Here is a 23,138-nt window from a genome sequence, read left to right as displayed (position 1 = left end):
AAAAAAAAAAAAGAAATAATACAATGACCAAGAGGGATTTCTTCTAGGAATGGTAGGTATGCTCTATCTAATAATATCATACATCACATTAATATATTGAGGTACATTAATAAAATCATATGCTTGTCTCCAAAGATGGAGAAAATTGGTGAAATGTGAAGAAGGTTTGCCATTTAGTTAATAGTGTTTTATCATAGTTAATTTCCTGGTTTTGATCACTGTACTATGGTTATATAAGTATGTATATATATGTCCTTGAGTGAAGGATATATGTGAACTCTGGCAATTTTTTCAACTTTTCTGTGTTTAAAATTCTTTCCAAAATAAAATGTAAGAGAAGAAGATGGATATAGATGGATAGACAGAACAAGTTTAGAGGAGAGCTACTAAGATAGTGAAAAGATGCAAAACCATGCTATATGTGGAAATATTTGAACAAATAAGAAATGTTTAGCCTGGAAACAAAATAACAGTGACAAACTGAAGGATTATTTAATTGAAATGTTTAGGGTTTTTTCTGGTGTGAATCCAGCAATTAGATTTTGAGCCAGAATCTAAAAGATTTCTACTCTATGTGGAAAGTCCTGGGAGGAAATACATGCTTTCTCATAGAGGAGTTCAAATATAAAGTGAATGAACATTTGTCAGGGATTGCTGTAAAGATTACCCAAGGATTGTAAAGGAGACTGGATCCAATGCTTTATAAAGTTCTTTTTTCACCTAGATTCCATCTTGCATGTGAAGAAGAGGATCCAGGGACTTAAGAGAAGTCATGAGGGGTGTAAGTCAAAGCATCAGTTGGAATTTTTCTCGGAGAGATACAGCAGTAGTCAGAAAAGCTGAGGCTGGTGCTAGGAGAGCTAAAGCTAACATAAGCTAAGAGAATGAGGTAAGGGTAGTAGAATGAGTTGTATAATCAGTAGCTATAAAAGGTCATATAAACTGAGTATGTTTACAGTAAGAAGTTCAAGAAGCTAACAAGTCTTTGAACAGGGTTTTGAATCATGATATGCCTTTGAGGACATGCCTGGAAGTTTTCCAACCCTTTGATTCTATGATTCTAAGACTTTGTGGAGAAGCATACTCTCAATATTTTTTTATTTGGAGTTCTGAATAAATGGAAAATGCGAGTCGAAAGCTGCTATTTCTATTCATGTATTTGTGCGTGTGTGTGTGTGTGTACACACCCGTGTGCAATAACATACCACCCACCTGAGAAAATCCTTGAAGAGATCCTGACAACATCTCTCTTCCATAGATTTACTGCAATTTTCTCTAATCCTCAGACGATAGGTAAATAGGCTCCCTGTATTTATAAATATTTTTCATGATTCTCTTTTTAAGTAATTCAATGAAAATAAAGACTCTCATATGATATCATACTTCCCATACAGAGCTGTATCTCCTACTTAGTTCTAATTCAGAATACACAGATTTGTCCTCTACGTTAACAACATTTCTCCTAATATAGTTAGCAAAATTAGATTGTTTTCAGAGGATTGAGTTATTTATAAAACAAGTCATTCAGTTCAGGAGCAGGAAAATCAGAATAGGTTATAATTAAGATTTGTTAAGAGTATCTAAAATAAAACATGATGCCCAAATATTAAGAAACTAAAATACTGAAAAACTAAAAAACTGTAATAAATTTTTAAATTAAGTTATGCATTTTTTCATCATGAGCAAACAAATTCTTAGCTTAAATAGAAGAGAATTCACTTAGGCCTTAGCACATAATAGTTATTCAGTAAGCAATTTGCTGATATTTTCTTTAAAGTTGAATTCATATGACCTAGCAAGAAAGAGAAAAAAGCAACTGTTTTGGAAGTACAAAATAACCTATCATTTTTGTTATGTCATTTTTACTGTTACTGACATTTATTAATATGTCAGGGTCTTACAGCTCAGAGGTAGGAATATGGAGATAAGTAAGTCTTCACTCTCCTCCCCTCTGTATGACATGACTCTGCCACTCATTCTCAATTACTCTATCCTTCCATAGTCACATAACTGTGACCCCAGATTAACAGCATATTATCTATTTAGGGACAATGTCTCAGGGCCATATTCCCTTGGCTTCTACCCTGGCTCTTGACCCTTCTGTATTCTCTTTCCTCTGCATTTGGCATGATAAAGCTAGGGGTTTTTCTTCAGATTGTTCCTTTTCCTAGAGCAGTTGAGAAGCCAACCCAAGAAAAATCGGTGGCTACTTCCAAAGACACTAAATATACACCACGCAATAGAGACTACCTCTAGGTACTCTCAACAGAGTTACTTCTGGTAACCAATGGAAATCAATTAAGGACAGACTTCATTTACTTTGGCTTTACTTTAGTTAAACACTGTTCAATTATACGATAAAAAAGAAAGCTAGAAGAATTTCTAGCACAATTTTCAAAAAGTGATGGAAATGTCTTTAAAATTTTTTAAAGGTATAGGAAGCCTTCTTCTGTTAACTTTGAGTATAGTACAGTTTTTCATAGTTTCATAGCATTAACCGGCTCAGTGACAAAGAAGCGGTAACAAGTCTATATTGGGTGTTCTACTTCATAGACAAAAGTAAATTTAAAATTTTATAGGCTCTTTAAAACCTTTCTCTAAATCATGTTGTGTGATTTAAATCTAGATTCAAAAATCCATTACTCTTGGTAAATTAGAATTTTATCTATTATATATGTATAAGAAGATTTTTTTCTCATAAGATATGACATGCCTCATGCAGTATTTAAAATGTTGAGACATTAGTATCATTTGGTGACTTCCAGGTATTTTAGATACAATTCGCTAACCATATTACTGTGTAAGATTTTATTAGGTATATATTATAGAGAAATCATGACAGTTTTCTCTAAACCCACATTTGTGTAAACTTGCCTTGGTTGTTAAGGCTTTTCTTTTTTCCAGTTCAGATATTTCCATCAAGGGGTAAATTAAGCCCCACATTCTTCATAAATTTATTATTTTTACCATATATTCTGTAATTAATTGCTGACCTCCAGGATGAATTTCAATTTACATAGCTAACTTACTCAAGTATTCATAATATAGTATGATTGGCACAATCATAGGATTTATGACGGGTTCTGAGTCTACCAAGGTTATATATAAGAGGTAGTGTTTTAATCTGAAAATAGACACTTTAAAGAGTTGATATTTAAGTTGATGTTTAGAGGAAATATAGGTATTTTTTTGGCAGATATAAAGAAAGAAAAGTATTTGAGACATAGAAGATATAGTTAAAGGTATATGCATAGGAGACCATGGGAAATATCAAGTGATTCAGTTACAAAGGATAACTGGAAAGGATGGGTGGGAAGGATGCTAAAAGAAGCTGGTTCAATAGTTTAGAGTCAAACCGTGGACAACCTAACAATCCATGACCTTGATGGTAATGAAAAGCACCTCCTGGGTTTTAAGCATCAGAGTGATATCGTTATTTCCATTTTTCAAAATTTAGTGAATGGACTGTAAAAGGAAGAAATTAGAGATAAGAACACAAGTTAAGAGGCAACCCAACAGACAAGACAAAGATGACACAAATGAACTGAAGAGATGGTGATGAAATAAGAGATGAAAATGAGAAAGTAGTAGGAAGACATTTAGGAGTTAGACTAGGAAACAATTTGTGATTAATAGGATGTGAAATGTAAGGGGAAAATAGTAGAAAAACTCTCAAGTTCACAACATGGGTACCTAGGTAGATGGTGGACTTTTCCTAGGGAATGTAGGTCAAAGCACACATTTAAGAGATTATTATTTATTTATTTATTTTTGCGGTACGCGGGCCTCTCACTGTGCTCCGGACACGCAGGCTCAGCGGCCATGGCTCACGGGCCTAGCCGCTCCACGGCATGTGGGATCTTCCCAGACCGGGGCACAAACCCGTGTCCTCTGCATCGGCAGGCGGACTCTCAACCACTGCGCCACCAGGGAAGCCCTAAGAGATTAATTTTAAACCTGTTAAATATAAGATAGCTGCATGTCATTCTGGTAAAGATGTTTATTGGACTTCTGAATAAATAATAGAAGTCCCTAAACAAACTCAACTTACAGAGATCTTCTCTGAAAAACACATTATAATAAAACTGTCAAAAATCAAAGACAAAGAAAGCATCTTAAAAGCAGTAAGAGAAAAAACTTGTAACTTACAAGGAAACCTTCATAATGCCATCAGTGGATTTCTCATCAGAGACCTTAGAGGTATCCCAGAAGAGAGTGGGATGATATATTCAAAGCACTGAAAGAAAAACCTACCAACCAACAATACCCTACTTGGCAAAGCTGTCCTTAAGAAATTAAGGAGAAATAAAGACTGAAGGAATTCATTACCACTAGCCCCACCTTACAAGAAAAACTGAAAGGAGTTCCTCAAGCTGAAATGAAAGGATACTAGTCACATGAAAACATATAAAAATATACAATACATGTAAAGGTAAGCATGTAGTCAAATTCAGAATATTCTGATACAGTAGTTAGGTAGTGTGTTCACCAGTTAACTCTACTAAAAAAGTTGAAGGACAGAAGTATTAAAAATAACTATAGCTACATTAATTTGTTAATAAATACACAATATAAAAAGAGGTAAATTGTGACCCAAAAAAGAAAAGGGGAGGAGTAAAAGAGCAGTTTTTGTATGCAGATGAAGTTAAGTTGACCAATAAAATAGATTGTTATATCAATAAGATATTTTATGTAAGCCTCATGGTAACCACAAAGCAAGAAACTTTCAGTAGACACACAAAAGATAGAAGGGAATCAAAGCATATCACCATGGAAAAGCACCGATTCAAAAAGGAAAATAGCAAGAGAGGAAAAAGGAAGAAAGGAACAATAAAATAGGCAAAAAAACAATTAATAAGATGTATTAGTAAGTCCTTATCGATAATTACTCTAAATGTAAATATATTAAATTCTTCAATATAAAGGCATAGAATGGCTGGGTAGATTTTTTTTAAAAAAGGGTCCAATATATGCTGCCTGTAAGAGATTTACTTCAGCTTTATGGACACATATGGGCTCAAAGAGAAGGGATGAGAAAAGATATTCCATCAAGTGGAACTGAAAGTGAGCAGGGGTAGCTATACTTACATCATACAAATAGACTTTAACTCAAATGGTGTAGCAAGAGATGAAGAAGGCCATTATATAATGATAAAGGGTCAACTTATCAAGAGGATATAATAATCATAAATATATATGTACCCAACATCAGAGAACCCAAATATACTAAGCAAATACTAACCAATCTGAAGGGAGAAGTAGACGAGAATACAATAATAGTAGGGGACTTCAACATCCCACTTTTAACAATGGATATATCACCCAGTCAAACAGTCAATAAGAAAATGTTGGACTTGAGCTATTCTTTAGACCAAATGGACCTAAAAGACATATAGAACATGCCATCCAACAGCAACAGAATATACATTCCTCTCAAGTGCACACAGAACATTCTCTAGGAGAGATCATATATTAGGCCACAAAAAAGTTTTAACAAATCTTAAAAGACTGAAATCATATCAAGTATCTTTTCCAACCACAATAGTATGAAACTAGAAATCAATTACAGGAAGAAAACTGGAAAATTCACGAATATGTGGAAATTAAACAATACACTCCTAAACAACCAATGGGTCAAAGAAGGAATCAAAAGGGAAATAAAAAAAATCTTGAAACAAACAAAAATGGAACACAATATACCAAAACTTATACCAAAACTTATGGGATGCAGCAAAAGCAGTTCTAAGATGAAGTCTGTAGTGATAAAAGCCTACATGACGAAAAAAGAAAGATCTCAAACAACCTAACTCTACACCTCAAGGAACTAGGAAAAGAAAAAATTAAGCCCAAAGTTAGCAGAAGGAAGGAAATAATAAAGATTATATACTTTCGGTGGGAACGTAAATTGTTACAACCACTACAGAAAACAGTATGGAGGTTCCTCAAAAAGTTAAAAATAGAACTATCATATCCAGGAAATGAAATCAGGATCTTGAAGAGATATTTGCACCCCCATGTTCACACCAGCATTATTCACAATAGCCAAGATATAGAAACAACCTAAGTGTCTGTCTATGAATGAATGCATAAAGATGTGAGATATATATTGCAATATATACAATACACTACAATATTATTCAGCCACAAGAAAGAAGGAAAGCCTGCCATGTGCAACAACATGGATAGACCTTGTGGGCATTATGCTAAGTGAAGTACTTTAGACAGAGAAAGATAGATATTATATAATCTCACTTATATGAGGAATCTTAAAAAAGCTGCACTCATAGAAACAGAGATTAGAATGGTGGTTGCCATGAACTGAGGATGGGGAAAGTGGGGAGATATTGGTCAAAAGGCACAAATTTCTAGCATAAGACAAATAAGTTCTGGGGATCCAACGTACAGCATGGTGACTATAACAATAATATATTACATACTTGCAAGTTGCTAAGAGAAGAAATCTTAAATGTTCTTAACCACACACACACACACACACACACACACACACACACACGGTAATTATGTGAGGTGATGGAGGTGTTAACTAACCTTATTGTGGTAATTAGTTCACAATAGATGTGGGTATCAAAGCATCACACCTTCAACTTACAAAATTATATATGTGAGTCATATCTCAATAAAGCTGGGGAAAATTTTTAAAATAAACAAAATAAATACATAGTACATGGCACATAGTAAGCAAAGCAAATAAAATAAATAAGATAAATAGAATAAAGAAAGAGAAAAGTCAGATAAAATCCAAAAGTAAATCAAGAAGATAAGTCTAGAAATTGATGAAATTGAAATGAAATTTAAAATAAATGCACAATAGAGTATATCAAGAAGTCAAAAGCTGAATTTGGGAAAAAACAGTACTATTCATAAACACCCCAGCAAGACTGATGAGGAGAGGAAAAAATAGTGAAAGAAGACACTAATTGTCAATATCAAGAACGAAAAAAGGTTCATTACTACAAATCTCTTACAAACACTAAAAAATTTGAATAGTTAGATGGAATGGAAACATTCCTAGAAAAAAAGACAATTTATCAAATTGACACAGAAAGAACTGCCTATGGAAAATATGAATAGTTCTATATGTTTACAAGAAAATGAATCTGTAATTAAAAGTCTTCCTACAAGGAAAAAATGAGGCCTAGTTGGCTTCATGTGTGACTTCTTCCAAAATAATAAAGAAGAAATATCACTAAACTTGCAAACTTTTTCAGCTAATAGGAAAAGAGCAATAACTTCCTGGTTTTACGAAATTATCATAATTTTGGTTCCAAAAGTTGGCAAAAACATTGTAAATATAACAACTTGAGCATATTAATACATTAGAGATCTACTTAAAGAAAATTCCTCACTAAAAAGGAAGTTTTATTACTGAAAACAACCACTGCACAACAGATGTCCAGTTATTTTACAACCACAAATCCTACCATCTCCAGAGAAAAGGCATGTTTTTGAATGATGATATAAGTATACAATATTTTACAAAAATAACACAGTAATTTATTCTTACATTGAGATTAAAGTAATATTAAAAATACAGAATTTCTTAAAAACTGGAATAAATTCACATGAACATTCTATGTGAATGAAGAAGAAAAGTAACCTATACTACTTACAAAGGTTAGTCACTTTTGGTTGAATAAGGCTATAATTTTAAGATTGGGTAAAGGTTAATGTATTTTACATTGCATTTATTATAGTTGAGCTGGTAATAAAGAACTTTCTGCAAAAGCCTCAGAAGGCAAATATTTTAAGAGTCAGTTGATTTGGACATTCTTGTATAACAGTTTATTTCTCTCTTAAAAATCCTTTTAGAAGCATCAAGAGGGAGTTTCTTCTAGCTAACATCACTTTCATCGGGTGATACACACCCATTTATCCAGACTGGGTGTGTATACATGTGATGCTAAAACTGCTGCCAAATAACCCCGATCTTGCCAGGGAGCTCATGAAAGAGATGGCTACTGGCCACCAGGACTTGTCTCATGGTTACTTTGTACTTGACAAAGAAAGATGCAGAACTTTCTGAAATTAATCCTGGCAGCCCAAGGTTTAAATTAATGCCAGGAGTAGTAATATGTCATAATATAACTGTGAAAAGACACAACCATTCCCTTCTAGAAGATCAGGCTTTTAGAATTTTATATCAACAAAATAGAATACTATATTTCAATACTATTGTTGTAATGCTATAAATTAATCAGTATGAGGGAATCTTACTGAATTGCAATAAAAAGACTAAATTATTATATATGGTATCTCAGTGGGTGTGTGTGTATTACATAGCTCATCTCCTTTGGTTTAATGTGGTATGGGATATTAGTCTGCGATTGCCCACGTGTGAAGTGTATCTGCATACATCAATAACAAGTGTTGATTAATAGGCTATTCTTTCTTATTTAGAAATGTTACTTTTTCCTCTAAATCCTCATTACACCAAGGGAGTTGATTAAGCTTTATTACCCAAAGTTGTCTTTTTTTTTTAATGTGGAGTCAATAAAAGGGGCTGAGTGGTCCTCAAAGCTGTAAGATACCAGATTCAGGATTAAGGCGTGCATATATATGTGTGTATAAAGATCCGTTAGATTTCAAGACTACAGTGTACTTTAATAAGAATCTATCAGAAGGACCCAGCTGACCTTGCCTCCTTCCCATGTACTTTTGCAGACACTCTCCATTCACTCTGATTTGGTATTTAGGGATTTTATGAATGATGGTGCCTGCCGTGCTCCCCATCCACCTGCCCCAAATATCAGACTCCTTAGATAACATGCCACACTCAAAATTTGTCACTGATTCTATTCTTCACCAAAATTTTCATAGTTCTCTGATTTCACTAGGTATTTCTGTTTGCCCCAATCTAACAAACTAAATTATGGTAAAGTATAAATTGCTGTGAACTGTTTGATACACCAATTCACCTGAGAAAACTGCACCTATCAAAAGGACTGGAGAGGCAATAGTTTCTTATTTATAGAGATAATTAGAGATTTAGAAGGTGTGGCAGGAAGGCAAAGGTCTTCATGGTGCTCCTTCAGTCAGACCCCTTAGTCAACTGCTCCCACCTTCTACCAGTAAAGCTGCCTGGATACAGAAAGGCTGAGGAGGCAGTATGCTCTGCCTGGATGTACTTACAGGTCACCGTGGATGAGTCCATAGATCTGCGACATGCTCTGATGATAGACTCCTCTCAAAATAACTATGAGGAGAATCACCACAAAAGTTGGAAGTCCCCAACTCAGAAGAAAAAACAGCAGATACCGCCTTTCTGTGTGTTCATCATTCATCACCAGCACGTACCAGAAATTCACAGACTACGGAAAGAAGCAGAACATAAGATGAACAGGCTCTGGTCTAGTGGCACAGGAAACACACTCACCTGGCTTAGGCATAAAGAGTGACAACAGATCAACAAAGGGCCAGGCTCTACTCAATAACTATAGTTTTGATTTGATTTTTTAAGTCAGTTCACACATTCATTTTTTTCATATACCCGAGAAATTCAGGGTATCTCAAAAGTCCGAAAACATTAGTAAATACTTAGTTTATTTACTGTACTTTATATTTTGCTTAATTTGTTTTGATTATGACGATTTGACTCAGTCATAATCGTCTGTGATTGTTCTGTCAATGTCTTTGAAGAAACACACAGATACTCAAACGTACTTTCTATATGAACAGCTTCATGATGATAATGAAGTAAATAGCCCTATGTCCCAGACTTTTAAACAATGTTTACTTATTGAGGGTTGATCACGTGGTAGAGTCAGACACTTGTTCCAGGGAATGGGGATATAGTTGTGACAACAGCCCCAGTCTCAGTCCCAAGTGGGAGACAGACAAGTAAACAGAAAATGTTTGCACAGAGAAAAATGTACTGTGATGGGGTAGGCTTTGCGGCCATTCTCCTTTCTCAATTTACACTCTCTCTTTTTCATTCATTCGCTTGATAAATGCTTATTGAGTGCTTACTGCATTTCAAAGGCCCGTCTAGGCACTGGGGCTATAACAGTAACAGAGGTGGTAGGGGTATTTACCTTCTTGAATCTTACTTTCCAAACAAATGGGAAGAAATCATTAAGGAAAACATTTAAATTTATATCATACTTTATATGTTATTTCTTATCTTCTTAAGATAAAAATATAAAAGGGGGCTTCCCTGGTGGCGCAGTGGTTGAGAGTCCACCTGCCGATGCAGGGGACACGGGTTCGTGCCCCGGTCCGGGAAGATCCCACATGCCGCGGAGCGGCTGGGCGCGTGAGCCATGGCCGCTGAGCCTGCATGTCCGGAGCCTGTGCTCCGCAACGGGAGAGGCCACAACAGTGAGAGGCCCGCGTAACGCAAAAAAAAAAAATATATATATATATATATATCTATATATATATATATAAAAGGGACAAGTGTATATAAAGAGTGAGGGGGATGAAGGGATATATTAGATAAATAGAAGAAGGAATCCGAGGCCTGGAAATGTTACTGTTGGCCCCAAATCACACCTAGCGTGTATATAAGCCAAATCTAGAACTTATATATTCTGGCTTCTAGTGTTCTTTTCCCATGAGATCACTTATGTTTAATTATCTTTTATTACAGAAACAACATTGAAAGGCATATCATATATATTTCACACATGATGCTTATCCACTAGATAAACCCCCTTCTCAATTTCATATTGTGAAGTGTGAGTACAGATTAATCATATATGTATATTTTTATACATTAGTGACAACAATTCCAGAGCAAGTGACAACAATCTCAGTTTCTTCATGTGTACAACAAAGCTATTACAAAGATTACATAAGACACTACATATAAAGTGCTAAGCACATAGTCAGCACTAAAAAATGTGACCACCTCACTTAAATCTCCTATTAGGATGTTGGACAGTGTGAAAAACAAAAGATAAATAGAGACCAAAAGTAAGCAGTGATACAATGGAAACTCTTCTATGTGAAAAACAACATGCCTAATGTTCCTAGGAAGGCTTTCAGATAGTTTACTGAGGCTTCCAGGTAAGATTCTATCTGAACCAAAGTAGCCTTGAAGGATTAGTATTGATTGGCCTAAACCAGGAAAGGATAAAAATGTTTGGTTACTTGAAGATTTTTGTCTCTGAATTTTATTTCCTGTCAGCACTCCATATCTTTATGTACATCTGCATCTATCTGAAATTATGGAGGATGTTTTGAGTTGCTGCTTATGTAAATTTGTTCTAACTTCTTTTTAAAAATTATTAGGTCCAAGAGGCTTTTTTCCTCCTTTCTATTATTAGTGTAGGGACATGACTCAAATAGGTGGGTCTGTATCAAGTGTCTGATGCTGGAGTGGTCAATACTGCCTGTTAAGAGAATGAAAATTCATGCAAAGTAAGGATGATTAACCCATTTCCAAAATAAAAGTACGGATTATTTATTTTAAATCGATGTTGTATGTATCCTTATAACATGGTAACTCAGTGGTGCAGTCGGTGGAAGAATCAGGAAGGAGCGCACAGATTGGTAAATGACTTGTAAGTTGATTCATCATGATAAAGATTGGGGCATTTCCAAAATGTCCACTTTTACACTTTTTAGAATCACTGAACGTTTCAGCAACCGTCTGACCTTTACCACAGCCTCAGATAAGACTGAGACAAATGTAACTGCTTGTTAGATGTACACACACAATGCTTCTGCTCTAAAGAGCTCAAGGTACAGGGTCACTGATTCTTGAATACTCAGTTAAGCAAATCAAGCTCCAAATGTCATAAGCTTTTGTTAATTAAAAAAAAAAAATCTCTTTCCTTCTCAAAAGAATCCAATCATTGAGGTATACTCTAGGGACAGTATTTACCACTATATGACTTTTTTTTTTTTTTTGCTAAAGAATGGAAACACTATGTAATGAAACAACATCTAACTATTCTGGAAATACCATATGGCCTAAACCTAAGACTTGTGTTGACTAACTCACTTCAAGTTTTACTTGAAATTTAAAATATTTTAATATAGTATGTATGGTAGGTATATTTTGGGATGTATGCCTAGGCCATCAGCACTCTTCTCTGAACCCTGTCTCCCTCCTTACCTTCCCCCACCCCCTGCCAACATATGCAGGGTGGGCTCATGACCCTGTTCCTCTGCCCACAGCTGTGGATCTGGCGACAAAGCCTGACCCAGGCTGAACCAATCATCTCTCATTGAGTTCCCTGAAATTTTGTGATAGTTAAGCTGGTCAACTGAGAAAAGAAAACATATGAACTTTAGTGGTAGGAGTAGCCAAAGGCACAGTGAAGAGAGAAAGTGTGTGTGTAGAGAAGAAGAAGGGACAAAGCCTTCCATTCCTGCTCACAGCTCCTTGAGGTCCAACTGTACTTACAGAACTTGGGTTCAATGAGTTAGCCTATATGCTTATTATTCCTTTTATGATTTGAAAGTTTGCTTGGATTAACTTAGTTTTTCTTCATTGTTCTAAAAACATTGAGGCATATATTGCTCCTCTGAAGCACTTGGGTTAAAAGCTCCAGTACTGCCATTCTCCACAATAAGGTGGGAGTGGAACATTTGAGATACATTCCTTTCCCTGTAATCGTGGTTCCTCCTTTGTAATCGAAGGTTAGAGTATCAAGAGACCATTATCTTTGCATAATATTTTTATGTTGCCAGATATATAGCATATGTGCCTCAGTATCTGTGTTTATCCAATGTTAGAACTAAAAGAATTATGAAAATTCAGTATAAGTTAAAGGTGTCACTCTCACCAACATGCTTCATACTGACTGAGCACAGCTTACCACACTTACATATTTATTGCTAAAGACTAAATGTGAATCGAAATTTCAGTACCTAGGTCTCCAGTTACATTTCTATCTCTAGGCTTTAAACACTTTGTTAGAACCCTCTTATGGACCATCTCAAGACATCTTATTTAGAGATAAGGAAGCTGAGGCAGCGAGAGAAAAACATAGCTTTTTCATATTTGGGTTAGTTATAGAACAAAGCATCTTGTGAAGACTAAGGTTAAGATTTATTTCCATAGAAAGTCACACAAATGCTGACAATATTATTGTTTCCATGAGAGCTTATTTTTTTGTCCTCATTTTCCCGCACTCATTGTATGTGCCAGTGGAGATGTATTTTCCTGGTTCAAGTATGGAGATAACCCATTCTCTCTCCCTCTCCACTTTTTGCCAGCACTAAATGAGAACTTATAAAGGGCTTAATCAGAATAGAAATGGCTGAAACATATCTGTGAGCTATGGTAGATTAATGTTTGTATACCTTGTAGTACCTAGTAAAATGCTCTGCATACAATCTTTATTGAGAAGTATCAAATAAACGAAGATGTACACAATTTCAATATTTAAGTTTTCATTGAATTTAATAACAATTTCATAATTTGGTTTAGTTATTGAGTTTATTTATTTATATACTACCTTCTCAGAAAGAATTGTAGAATTGATTTGATTGAACTCCTAATGAAGGGGGTCAATGTTAAACTGGTGGAAACTTGCAAATGTTAAATACAACAGTTTAAGAGAATAAGAATGGAATCAGTATTTACTAATTGGTTAATAAATGTAGACCCCACATTAAGCTATATCTCATTTAATAAAGACAACTGCTCTCCTAAGTTTTATTATTATTATTATTAATACAGGAGGAAACTGAAGACAGGAGAAGCGTATTTCTCAGAATTGGGAATTGAGGCTGTTAGAATTTAAACTGATTCTGATTAAGATGCAAACCAACCAAATGAATTACCCAGATACAATTTAGTTCAAATATAGATAGGAATAAACTAAAAGATGGTGTGTCTATAAGCATATTTACTTACATTCGTATACGTACATGTCTATTTATTTTTAGAGTAACATTTTCGATTACCGCTACTATCTTCCAAGCGTCTGCACAGGAAAATTGAAGGTATACTGCGTTAACTGTTTGATGGTAATAAGTCATAAATGCTTTCCTATGCTCCATAAACACAGATTCATTAGTTTGCTCATATAATATATGCTAATATAATACATATTATATGTATAAAATATAAAGGAGAAATGCCTTTTCTTTTTTTAAGTTAAAATAGGCTGCTTGAATCCCATACATTTTCATGATGTGTGGAATAAGATTGGAATCTAGCCTGTTGTTTAATATTTGGTTATTAATTGTGTCACCAGAAACCATGCACTGATATATAGCATCAAGTTCAGTCAGAGATCACGGATGCTATTAATTCTGTCATCACCATACGTTCTTAGTCATTCATTTCAGAGGAGAGTCTAAGAAATGTTACCATGTGTCCTTGTTCCAGTTATCCTCCCTTTTAACAATTTTTACAAGGCTTTGTGAGGATTGGAGAATTCAGTATTTCCTGGATATATCATTTTTATCTTGATAATTACCAGTCTGTTTTCCTTATGAATGCTCAAGTACAACTGTGAAATGATTTCTAACTTTATTCTACCATTTAAGAAATATGTTCTTCAAGTAAGCTTTAGTTTCAAAATAAAATGTTATAGTTTTGAGTAAGCTGTGTCCCTTGGCATGAAATGAACAGACTGCAAGGACAATCCAGGCTTGGATACTGATCATAACTGAAGCAGATTATTATATAATTTAACTTGGTGACAGGAAATGATCATAAAACTGGGCCAAATGAATATACAGGCAAAATTAAGTTTCTATTTACCTATATTAAATACTAATATCTCAAATAATTTACTTGTGATTTATTTCCTGCATGAATTCACACATGGTCTGGCAATCCATCTGGCAGCATGTTTCACGTAGATGTTAAGAGCAAAGACATTAGTTCTAGGGATTTATTCTGTAAGTAGACAAATATTCAGAGTGTAAGGATGTTCGAAGAAACATTGTTTATAATAGCAAAAATAACTGGAAATAACCAGCATTTCATTAATAGGAATCAGAAAAAAATTATGGAATAACCATATTATAGAAGAGAAAAAAAAGTATATCAGTATGGGGTAAACTTATATATATATATTTATATATATATATATATACACACACTATAAACATATATACACTATATACACACAAACACACACATGTGCTTCTTTATATATTTATAAATATTTATATACTTGTGGAATATATCTGGAGGCATACACAGGAAACCATTAACAGTGTTTAACTTTGGGAGTAGGGTTGAGGGTAGAGCAGAGAGTGGAGAGCATATGAAAGAGGGAGAAATAGATGTACTTTTCATTTACTATTTCTCTATAGTGTTTGATTATGTTTTGTACAATTAGTATATGCTATTTCTAAAATGAAAGCCAATCAAAACAGAAAAAAGAAACAAAAGTTAGAACAATAACTAGGAAAATAGAGCAAAAGTACCATGAGAGCTTAAATTCTCACTGTCAATTTTTCTTAGAGTAGACATAACCCTGCTGTTTCAGTAATTTCCGAGTGATCTTACATGAAGAGCAAACAGAAGGCTAACTCAATTTCCATGGGCAAAAAGGAATTTGTGAGTTGTATACTTCTAAAAAAATATGCAAAATAATTTGTTACTCTATTCCCATCATGCACAGTGTGACTTCCCTGTCAAAGAAAGGGGAAGCCTAAAGAAACACTCAGGAAAGGGGACGTCTAAAGAAACAGTAAAGGCCACCAGCTCTGGTCTGGAGCCTGCTATGAGCCACACGTGCACTTCAGTAAAGAGGTTAGAGGTTATCAGCTTGCTAAGGCTTTTCAGCTCATGTCTGCCTCACACTGTCAGCCCTCTCGTTCTCCTATATCAAGCTAATTCTCTTTTGCCAAAAAAAAAAAAAAAAAAGTGTAAATTATACTGGAAAAACAGAGTATTTCAACATGTTTCAAAATCTAAGAATTATTAGTCTACATATTTGCTTAGCCGATAATATGGGTAAATTCGTATGGAGTGTGCAGTCTGTACCAGGAATCATTCCAAGCTCTTTCCATGTATTCATTCATTTTGTCTTTTTACAATCCTCAAAGAGAGGTATTGTTATTACAAATCTAATCATTCAATAAGAAAATCTAGGCTCAGAGAAGTTATGTAACATGTTTACCAACAAAATTGCTCTTTACCTACTCTAAAATAGAATCCCTTTTTACTACAATGTATTAAAAGTATGATGTAAAAGTAAAATAACTTTTCAAGATAAATTCATTTAAATGTATTTATTCTAAGATTGAAGATATAATACAGATCAAAATAAATAATTCTTGCATGCTTAGCTCAATGATTAAAAGTTAGTGATTAACTTTTCATCATAAGCTATGCACACATACATATATCAATTTCTCTCCTACATTGCTAGAAATACAAAGTAGAATTATTGAAATGTTAATATTCTTTCAATTTTTTCAACTGTTTGACTAACAAGATTGGATTAACAGTAGTCTTATCTTTTAAATAATGTTTTAAAAACGAATTCTCATTAAAAAAAAAAAGATTTTAGCAGACAGTATTTTATAAACAGGAAAACACAGGTTAGTAAAGGCGACAACCTCTGACCACAAAGTAACTCATTAGAAGTAACCTACCTAGAATCAGAAGTTATTGAATTTTTCCCTTGTGGTCACACCACAAACCATGAAAGTGTGTGGTGTACCATCTGAAACACATTAAACTTCACTGGTACTTTAAATAGTTTTCCTAAACCATCAGCCATACAGAAATCTAATTAGTTTACTAAATGTGCATCAGCCACAATCATATTTACTCAAAACTGGAAGAAGACATACAGAATACAGCAATCTCTATTAAGCTGGATGAAATTTTATATGCCATCCCCTAAAGCAGGAAATCTGTCTACAACATATTTGAAAGTTGGTCATTTCCCCCATTTTGAACATATTTCAGTGATTGGACGTTCTCTACTTTTAGACATAGCTTTTTCAACTTTGAAATTCTTACTGACTATAAAAGTTCTTAACGTGATTCAAAATTTGCTTCCCTAATTTTTGACCCATTTGTTCTGGTTCTTCCAGATGAAGCTATATAGTCCATTCTTTCTTTCCTGTAGCAGCCCTCCCAGTATCCGTAGACAGCCATCACATCTCACTAAGTTCTTTCCAGGTTAGTTGTCTCCAGCTGCCTCCAAGTTTCTTATAGGACTGTCTTCCAACTTCTCATTGGCTGGTTAATATTCCTGCTGAAAGTGGTTACAGGGAGCCAGGGTTGTCTGACTATTGTAGATTATAATTTAAACATGGCTCCCCCAGCTGCCTTCATACTGTTATTAATGTAACCCAGGTCTGTGTTGTTTTTGTAGTTACCGTAGTTGCTATGGTTTAAGTAATCTGGTCACACATTTGATTGCTACTGAGTTTGGGTTAAATTAAAATTTCAAGTTGTTTACATTAACCCCCATCAGATTATGCCTCTTGCACTCTCATTTTCAAGCTGTCGCAGTACAGGTTTTCTATATTTGTTCTACCTGTACTCTTAACACAGGCAGCTTGCTGTTTTAGCTTGTTTCAGCTCTGTATCATTGCATACCTGATAAGACAGCTCCCTGTGTTTTCATCCAGATCATTCATCAAGAACTGAATAGGTCAGGGACATGGACAAAGACCTTCAGCAAACCGCTATGGACCTCAGTTCAGGAAGATAAATGACAACATACACAGGGCACACATAAAAAGTTCAACTTAGATAAACTACTAAAGGGAGTCAGAGAATCTTGCAAATGCTATTGTAATTTCAGCAAGTATTTATTTTATGTTGTATGGTTTAGATTTATTTTTTAATTGTTTGGTGGGGGACTGGAGAACACCATAAATTTTCCATAATTAGAGCTGCTCAAAGAGCTATAAGACAATAATTCTATGAGGCAGGAATTATTATCTCCATATGCAGATTTAGAAACAAACCTTGGAGAGAGTCAATAACTTGATTAAGGTTACAAAGATAATAACAGAGCCAGAATTCAAACCCAGATGCAGGCCTCCAATTGTTCCAAGTAGTTCTATTAACTAAACAGTTCAGTTTTCTTCTGCTTCAGAGACAACTATAATATGATACTTGGGAAAAGATCCCTTCCTTGAATCTGTATGGTATTCTCTAGTAATAGTATCACCTCACCTTCCTCCAATATTGCCAGATGGTAGACATCCCACATCCTTCTTATTCAACAAGAGAAAAGAATATGCAAGAGCCTGAATGCATCTGTTTACATAGTATACTTCACTTGCGTACTCAGAAACACATATGAAACTATTTCTATCGCGTGAAAGATGGAACGATACCACCATGCAGAAATCACTTTCGAAGGCAGCATCTTAGTTGAGCTATTGAATTAGTGAAATTAATAGTGCTTAAGTGGATCCAACTCTCACATCACCTTCTTTATCAAGCAAATCAGCATTAGACAATAGAGAGAATTTGGGACTTTAGTCAGAAAAGGAGAGTTCAAATCTCTCCCCAGCCCTTACTAGTTCCTCAGGAGAGTATGCTAGATCTCTTTGGGTTTCACTCTGTACCCTCTCCCAAAGTGATCTCTTCCAAAGCAATGGCTCCATTTTCCAACTCTAAGTCAGTAATTGTCTAATGTATTTCTCTAGCATGGACCTCTGTTCTGGGATTTAGCTCTGCATATTCCACTTCTCCCTGAGTCTCCATTGGAGATCTCACAAGAACTTCACACTCAGCATGTCCTTAAAAATAACCCATCATCTTCTCCCAGTCTCCAGGGATCATTATTTTAGTTCAAGGCACCACTATCTACCCATTCATTCATGCCAGAAACTTGGGTGACATCCTCGGTTCCACCTTCTGCGTTCTTTATAACCAATCTCTACATCCTATAGTTCTAGTTTAAAAAAACAATTCTTAGAAGCTGTTCACTTCCCTTTGTCTCTTCTGCTCCCTTTGGTTCACACCACCACGTTCTTTCCCCTGAATACAGCTAAAGCTACTTAATTGGCTCCCATGTCAACTCTTTGCTGAACTCAATTCACTACAAACAGGGAGTTCCTTCTAAAATCCAAATCTCATCATGTCACTCTCTTGCTTAAAAATAATTCTATGACTTCTCATAGAAAAAAAGTTAAAATTTCTTACTGTGCCTTATAGGGCCTCATCTCCTACCATTCTCTTATTTCCAACTCTATTAGATTTCTTTTCATTTCCTCAAATTCACTACACTTTCTAATGTTGTACAGCTTATAAGGTTTCTCTTGCATTGATCTCCTGGGAATGCAGTGACGGATATATGGAATTGCTTCCATTTCAGTATAAAGAATATCAGATATAAAGGCCACTCCATCCAGACACATTGGAAAGCTGAAGGGGGCAGAGGGAGGAAAGGAGGTACCAACCTGGATGAGCATCCAGCTAAACTGGCAAAGATACAGGTAATGTATGACAGCAGCCACGGCTGAACAGCTCTCCTCCGTGAGTTGGGGACTTGCATATGCAGATGCCAGAAATACAATCTGTAAGAAACAAATACTTTTATTTTAAAATCATGTTAAAGTCATTCAAGAATATTAAGAAAATAAAACATTTTCTTATCTGAATCGACGATTCAATGACTCAAAGGGAAAAGAATTTGATTTGTTGCCCAAAATGAGATGACTAAGTCACTCTAAAAATGGCAATACATGGATTTTTATGTTTATAAGAAACAATGAATTATATGAAATTATGCTACACACTGCATCGGACTGTCAAGAGGAAATTCTCAAAGTAAACTCTGTTCTTACAGATGGACAAAAATCATATGAAATACATTTATTTTAGTTAAGTACAAAAGAGAAAATAGAGTGGAAATACCATTCCTTGTGTAAGTCAAAGCTAATAGGAGAGAAAAGAAAGAGAAGAAAAAAAGCTCTGAGGCTACCATCATCTGCATCCTCTGGTCAGGAAGTACACATATAACAAAATAGACTTAAAATAAATGTAAAATTTCAAACCCTATGGTTACCCTAATTCTTGGATTTTTATTTCGACTACCCTCAAGTCTTTCTTCAAAAGTAACCTTCACAATGGGACCTTTCTTGACCACACTATTTAAAATTACACCCTCTTTTCTTCTCTCCTTCCCACATATGTGATCTCCCTACTCTACCTTTCTGTTTCTTTTTTAAACAGTGCTTGTCATTTTCTAACATGCTCTGTCATTTGTTTATTTCTTATGTTTCTTGGTCATTGTTAGTGTCACCCACTAGAATGTAATCCCTATGAAGGCAGGATCATTTAATGTTTTACTCACTGGTATACCCCACACTCACACAGCCCAGTGTCTGGAACACAGTAGGTACTCTCAAAGTCTCTATTGGAGGTACTCAATAAATACTTGTTGAATAAATGGATAAATAAATGCAGTGAAACACTCTTGTGATTTCTATCTATCATTTTCTCTACTATATGACTACTATGTCAAATTTTATAATGGAAAGTATAGATGGCAAGGGAAAATTTGGAGCAGTAATAGTGGACTGTAACCTCTCAAGGAATAAATTCCCTTCCTCTTTCAGACACAGACCAAGTCTTTTTAACTTAATGTTTTAATAAACTACCACTATGCCTGGAATATGCCTGAAATGTTCAATAAATAATTGTTGAAAGAAAGAATGATTGATTCCAAAACAACAGAGGGGTGCTGTAAGGAGAAAAGTAGCTGACTTAGGCCTCAAAATCTCTCAACTTCTAAAAAGGAAATGCAAATGTCATTAATGTTTCTTGGATTTTAAAAAATGAATACTGTGCTCAAAATCAAATCAGAATATTGTTTTTATTTTCAAATGAAATATACCCCTCCCCAAACCTTTTATTTCAAAGGTGTGTACGTTAAATCATCTTGAAAATTTCTGCCCAGGAGTGTTCCCAGGATGGCATCATTGTGGCGAATGTCAGGATCTGGGATAAGAACTTGCATGCTCCCAGCATCTCTATTTCATGGGGAAAAACTTACCTTAACCAGTCTCCTTAGTCAATTACAGAAGAACCAAAATGCTAATTAATAAATTCACAATAATACATATCTCATGCCATGCTGACTTCCCTCTTGGTAATTATTTATTGAGTACTTCCTGTACCAAGTATAGAAGAAAAGGAAACCTTTTCCCTTTTTCTTTTCTTTTTCAAGCTATGGACTCTAAACAAGTCAGTTTACCCTTCTGGGACTAATTCCCTCATTAGTAGGAGGAGGAAGTTGGAAAAAATAAACTCTAAAGTCTCTTTCTACTCCAAAATTCCAGGATTATTTTTTAAATGAGAAGTATTCCTGACTCAACTTTTTGTTTATTTTAACTCTAGTTTTGGAGTATTTGTAACACACAATTTAAAAAAAAAAAAGCAGACACTAGAAATGTATGTCTGGTTATATCCTAACAATCTGGTACAAATTAGCTCCCTGGAAAAAATAAAGCCAACAAATTTGCCTTTCCAGAATGTATCACAAATAGCTTTTGAATTATTAGAGCTTATTTTAAAAACACGCCTAGATTTCCCTAGATTTTAGCTTCAAACTTCTGAATTGTAATATATTATAGGTCATACATTTAAACTTCCTAAATTTCACAAAAATTCATTGAACACCTTCACCAAAACACTAACAATGAACACTAAACAACTGAAAACTATGCCTTAAAAGACCTTAGAAACACAGAACTGTGAGATTCAGCCAAACAAAAAAATCCAAAAAACAAAAAGAATAATTTTAACATTTTATGCTTTTTATTTGCACAAAGTGCCATCTTTTCATAAAGTCTTTATATGTGTACTTATAATAAATTTGAGCCTCTCTAATTCAGATTCTATAATATGGATTGTGTTGAATTTATTTCCTAGTTTTGTACGAATCAACCTGAATGGTTTGCTAGGTAAAACAATAGTGTAATCCAAACTGTAATTGAATGTGTTTAGTTTTAACTATGAAACTATTTATAAATGGTATGCTAATTTAAATAACTCTTATTCTTTTCAATATTTTTTCTTTGAAGCAAATTAGTACAAGTTATTTCTTAAAACTATATTTATTTCCAGAATACAGTTTTAACATCCAAAATTCCATTTTTAAGATATGGCTTCTTCATATTTTATTACGTTTTAATCTCTTTTTCTAAATCATAAGACCAGTTACATACCTACTTTTGTAAACTATGAACATTCTTCCAGAATGTTCTCTAAAATATGAGAAATGCTTCTCTCTGTATGGGAGAAGGCTGGTAAGCAAGACAAGGCTGAGCTCTCAATACACATTACTACAACAGGGATGAGCTAAGAATACTTGGAGAACCAGAGATTATGTGTCATGGGGCCTATCTAAAATTAAACTGAATTAAAATATAAATTAAATGGTTAAAGTAAAATAAAATAAGATCTCCTAGCATATTTAGTTCACATATTCTTAAGGTACATAACCAAGGAAGAGAGGAAGTTTTACCGTTGCTTTTTTACTCAAATACCTAGAGATGATCAGGAAAAAGGTTATTTTCAGTCAGTTCTCTGGATACACTAAGTTGAACACCATAACAGAAAGCAAGTAATTTTTCAATGGTTCTCAGTCATTCATGTGTTGATTCATTCAGTAAGCAAGTGTTGGCATACCTACTATCTACAGAGCATTATGCCACCTATGCAAGATGAAGAATGTTATGGTGGAAAATTGTGTACCATGTACCAGCATGGTGCTACATGTTTTCTTGGTTTTTTTTGTTGTCCATGTGTGTGCGTGCAGACGTGCCACATATTAATGATGTGAAGTCATTATTGTTTTATCCCAATTTAATTAAAGATGAAAGAAGGTCTGATAGGGGAACTAACTTGTTCAAGGGTCACTGAACAAATTTTAAAGTGGGATTCAAATCCTGGTGTTCTGATTTGAGAGGCCAGCATTCTTTCTAGAACATCACACTGCTGCCCACCAAGCTACATCCAGCATGAGCCCTGTCTCAAAGTGCCGAAATTCTGGTTCATTGTTTCTCAATCTTTTTTAACCCATGGGCCACCACAGGTTCACAATGGCAATAGAACATAATGCCCGTGGCAAATATAATACTACTCTTAATTCTACATTGATATAATATATGTACGTCTTAACCAAAAAAAAAAAATATATATATATTTCCAGAAGAGAGTATCTGATATATTTTGTTAACAACTTGTAAAATTCTTTCTTCTTCTGGTTGATTAGAGC

General features: G+C 34.6%; 1 protein-coding gene and 1 long non-coding RNA gene across 3 annotated transcripts in view; one reads left to right on the top strand and one right to left on the bottom strand.

Annotated features, from left to right (window-relative positions):
* LOC137221487 (uncharacterized) overlaps positions 1-19,426 on the top strand; it is an 85,672-nt gene extending 66,246 nt beyond the window's left edge. Inside the window, exon 6 of one of the 2 annotated variants that reach the window (XR_010942031.1) lies at positions 19,230-19,426. This is a non-coding gene — a long non-coding RNA (uncharacterized lncRNA). Of the gene's footprint in view, positions 1-724; positions 1,083-19,229 lie in introns of those variants that run through there. The other variant, XR_010942030.1, reaches the window with a different exon arrangement.
* ADGRV1 (adhesion G protein-coupled receptor V1) overlaps positions 1-23,138 on the bottom strand; it is a 567,434-nt gene that overhangs the window by 152,624 nt on the left and 391,672 nt on the right. Inside the window, exons 84-85 of the mRNA XM_067731218.1 lie at positions 19,315-19,431; positions 9,151-9,329 (exon numbers count right to left, since the gene is read on the bottom strand). Of these exons, the coding sequence (XP_067587319.1) occupies positions 9,151-9,329; positions 19,315-19,431 (296 nt within the window). The remainder of the gene's footprint in view (positions 1-9,150; positions 9,330-19,314; positions 19,432-23,138) is intronic.

The sequence above is a fragment of the Pseudorca crassidens genome, chromosome 3, assembly GCF_039906515.1.
Source record: "Pseudorca crassidens isolate mPseCra1 chromosome 3, mPseCra1.hap1, whole genome shotgun sequence".
Lineage (NCBI taxonomy): Eukaryota > Metazoa > Chordata > Mammalia > Artiodactyla > Delphinidae > Pseudorca > Pseudorca crassidens.
This window is presented reverse-complemented; position numbering and strand designations above follow the sequence as displayed.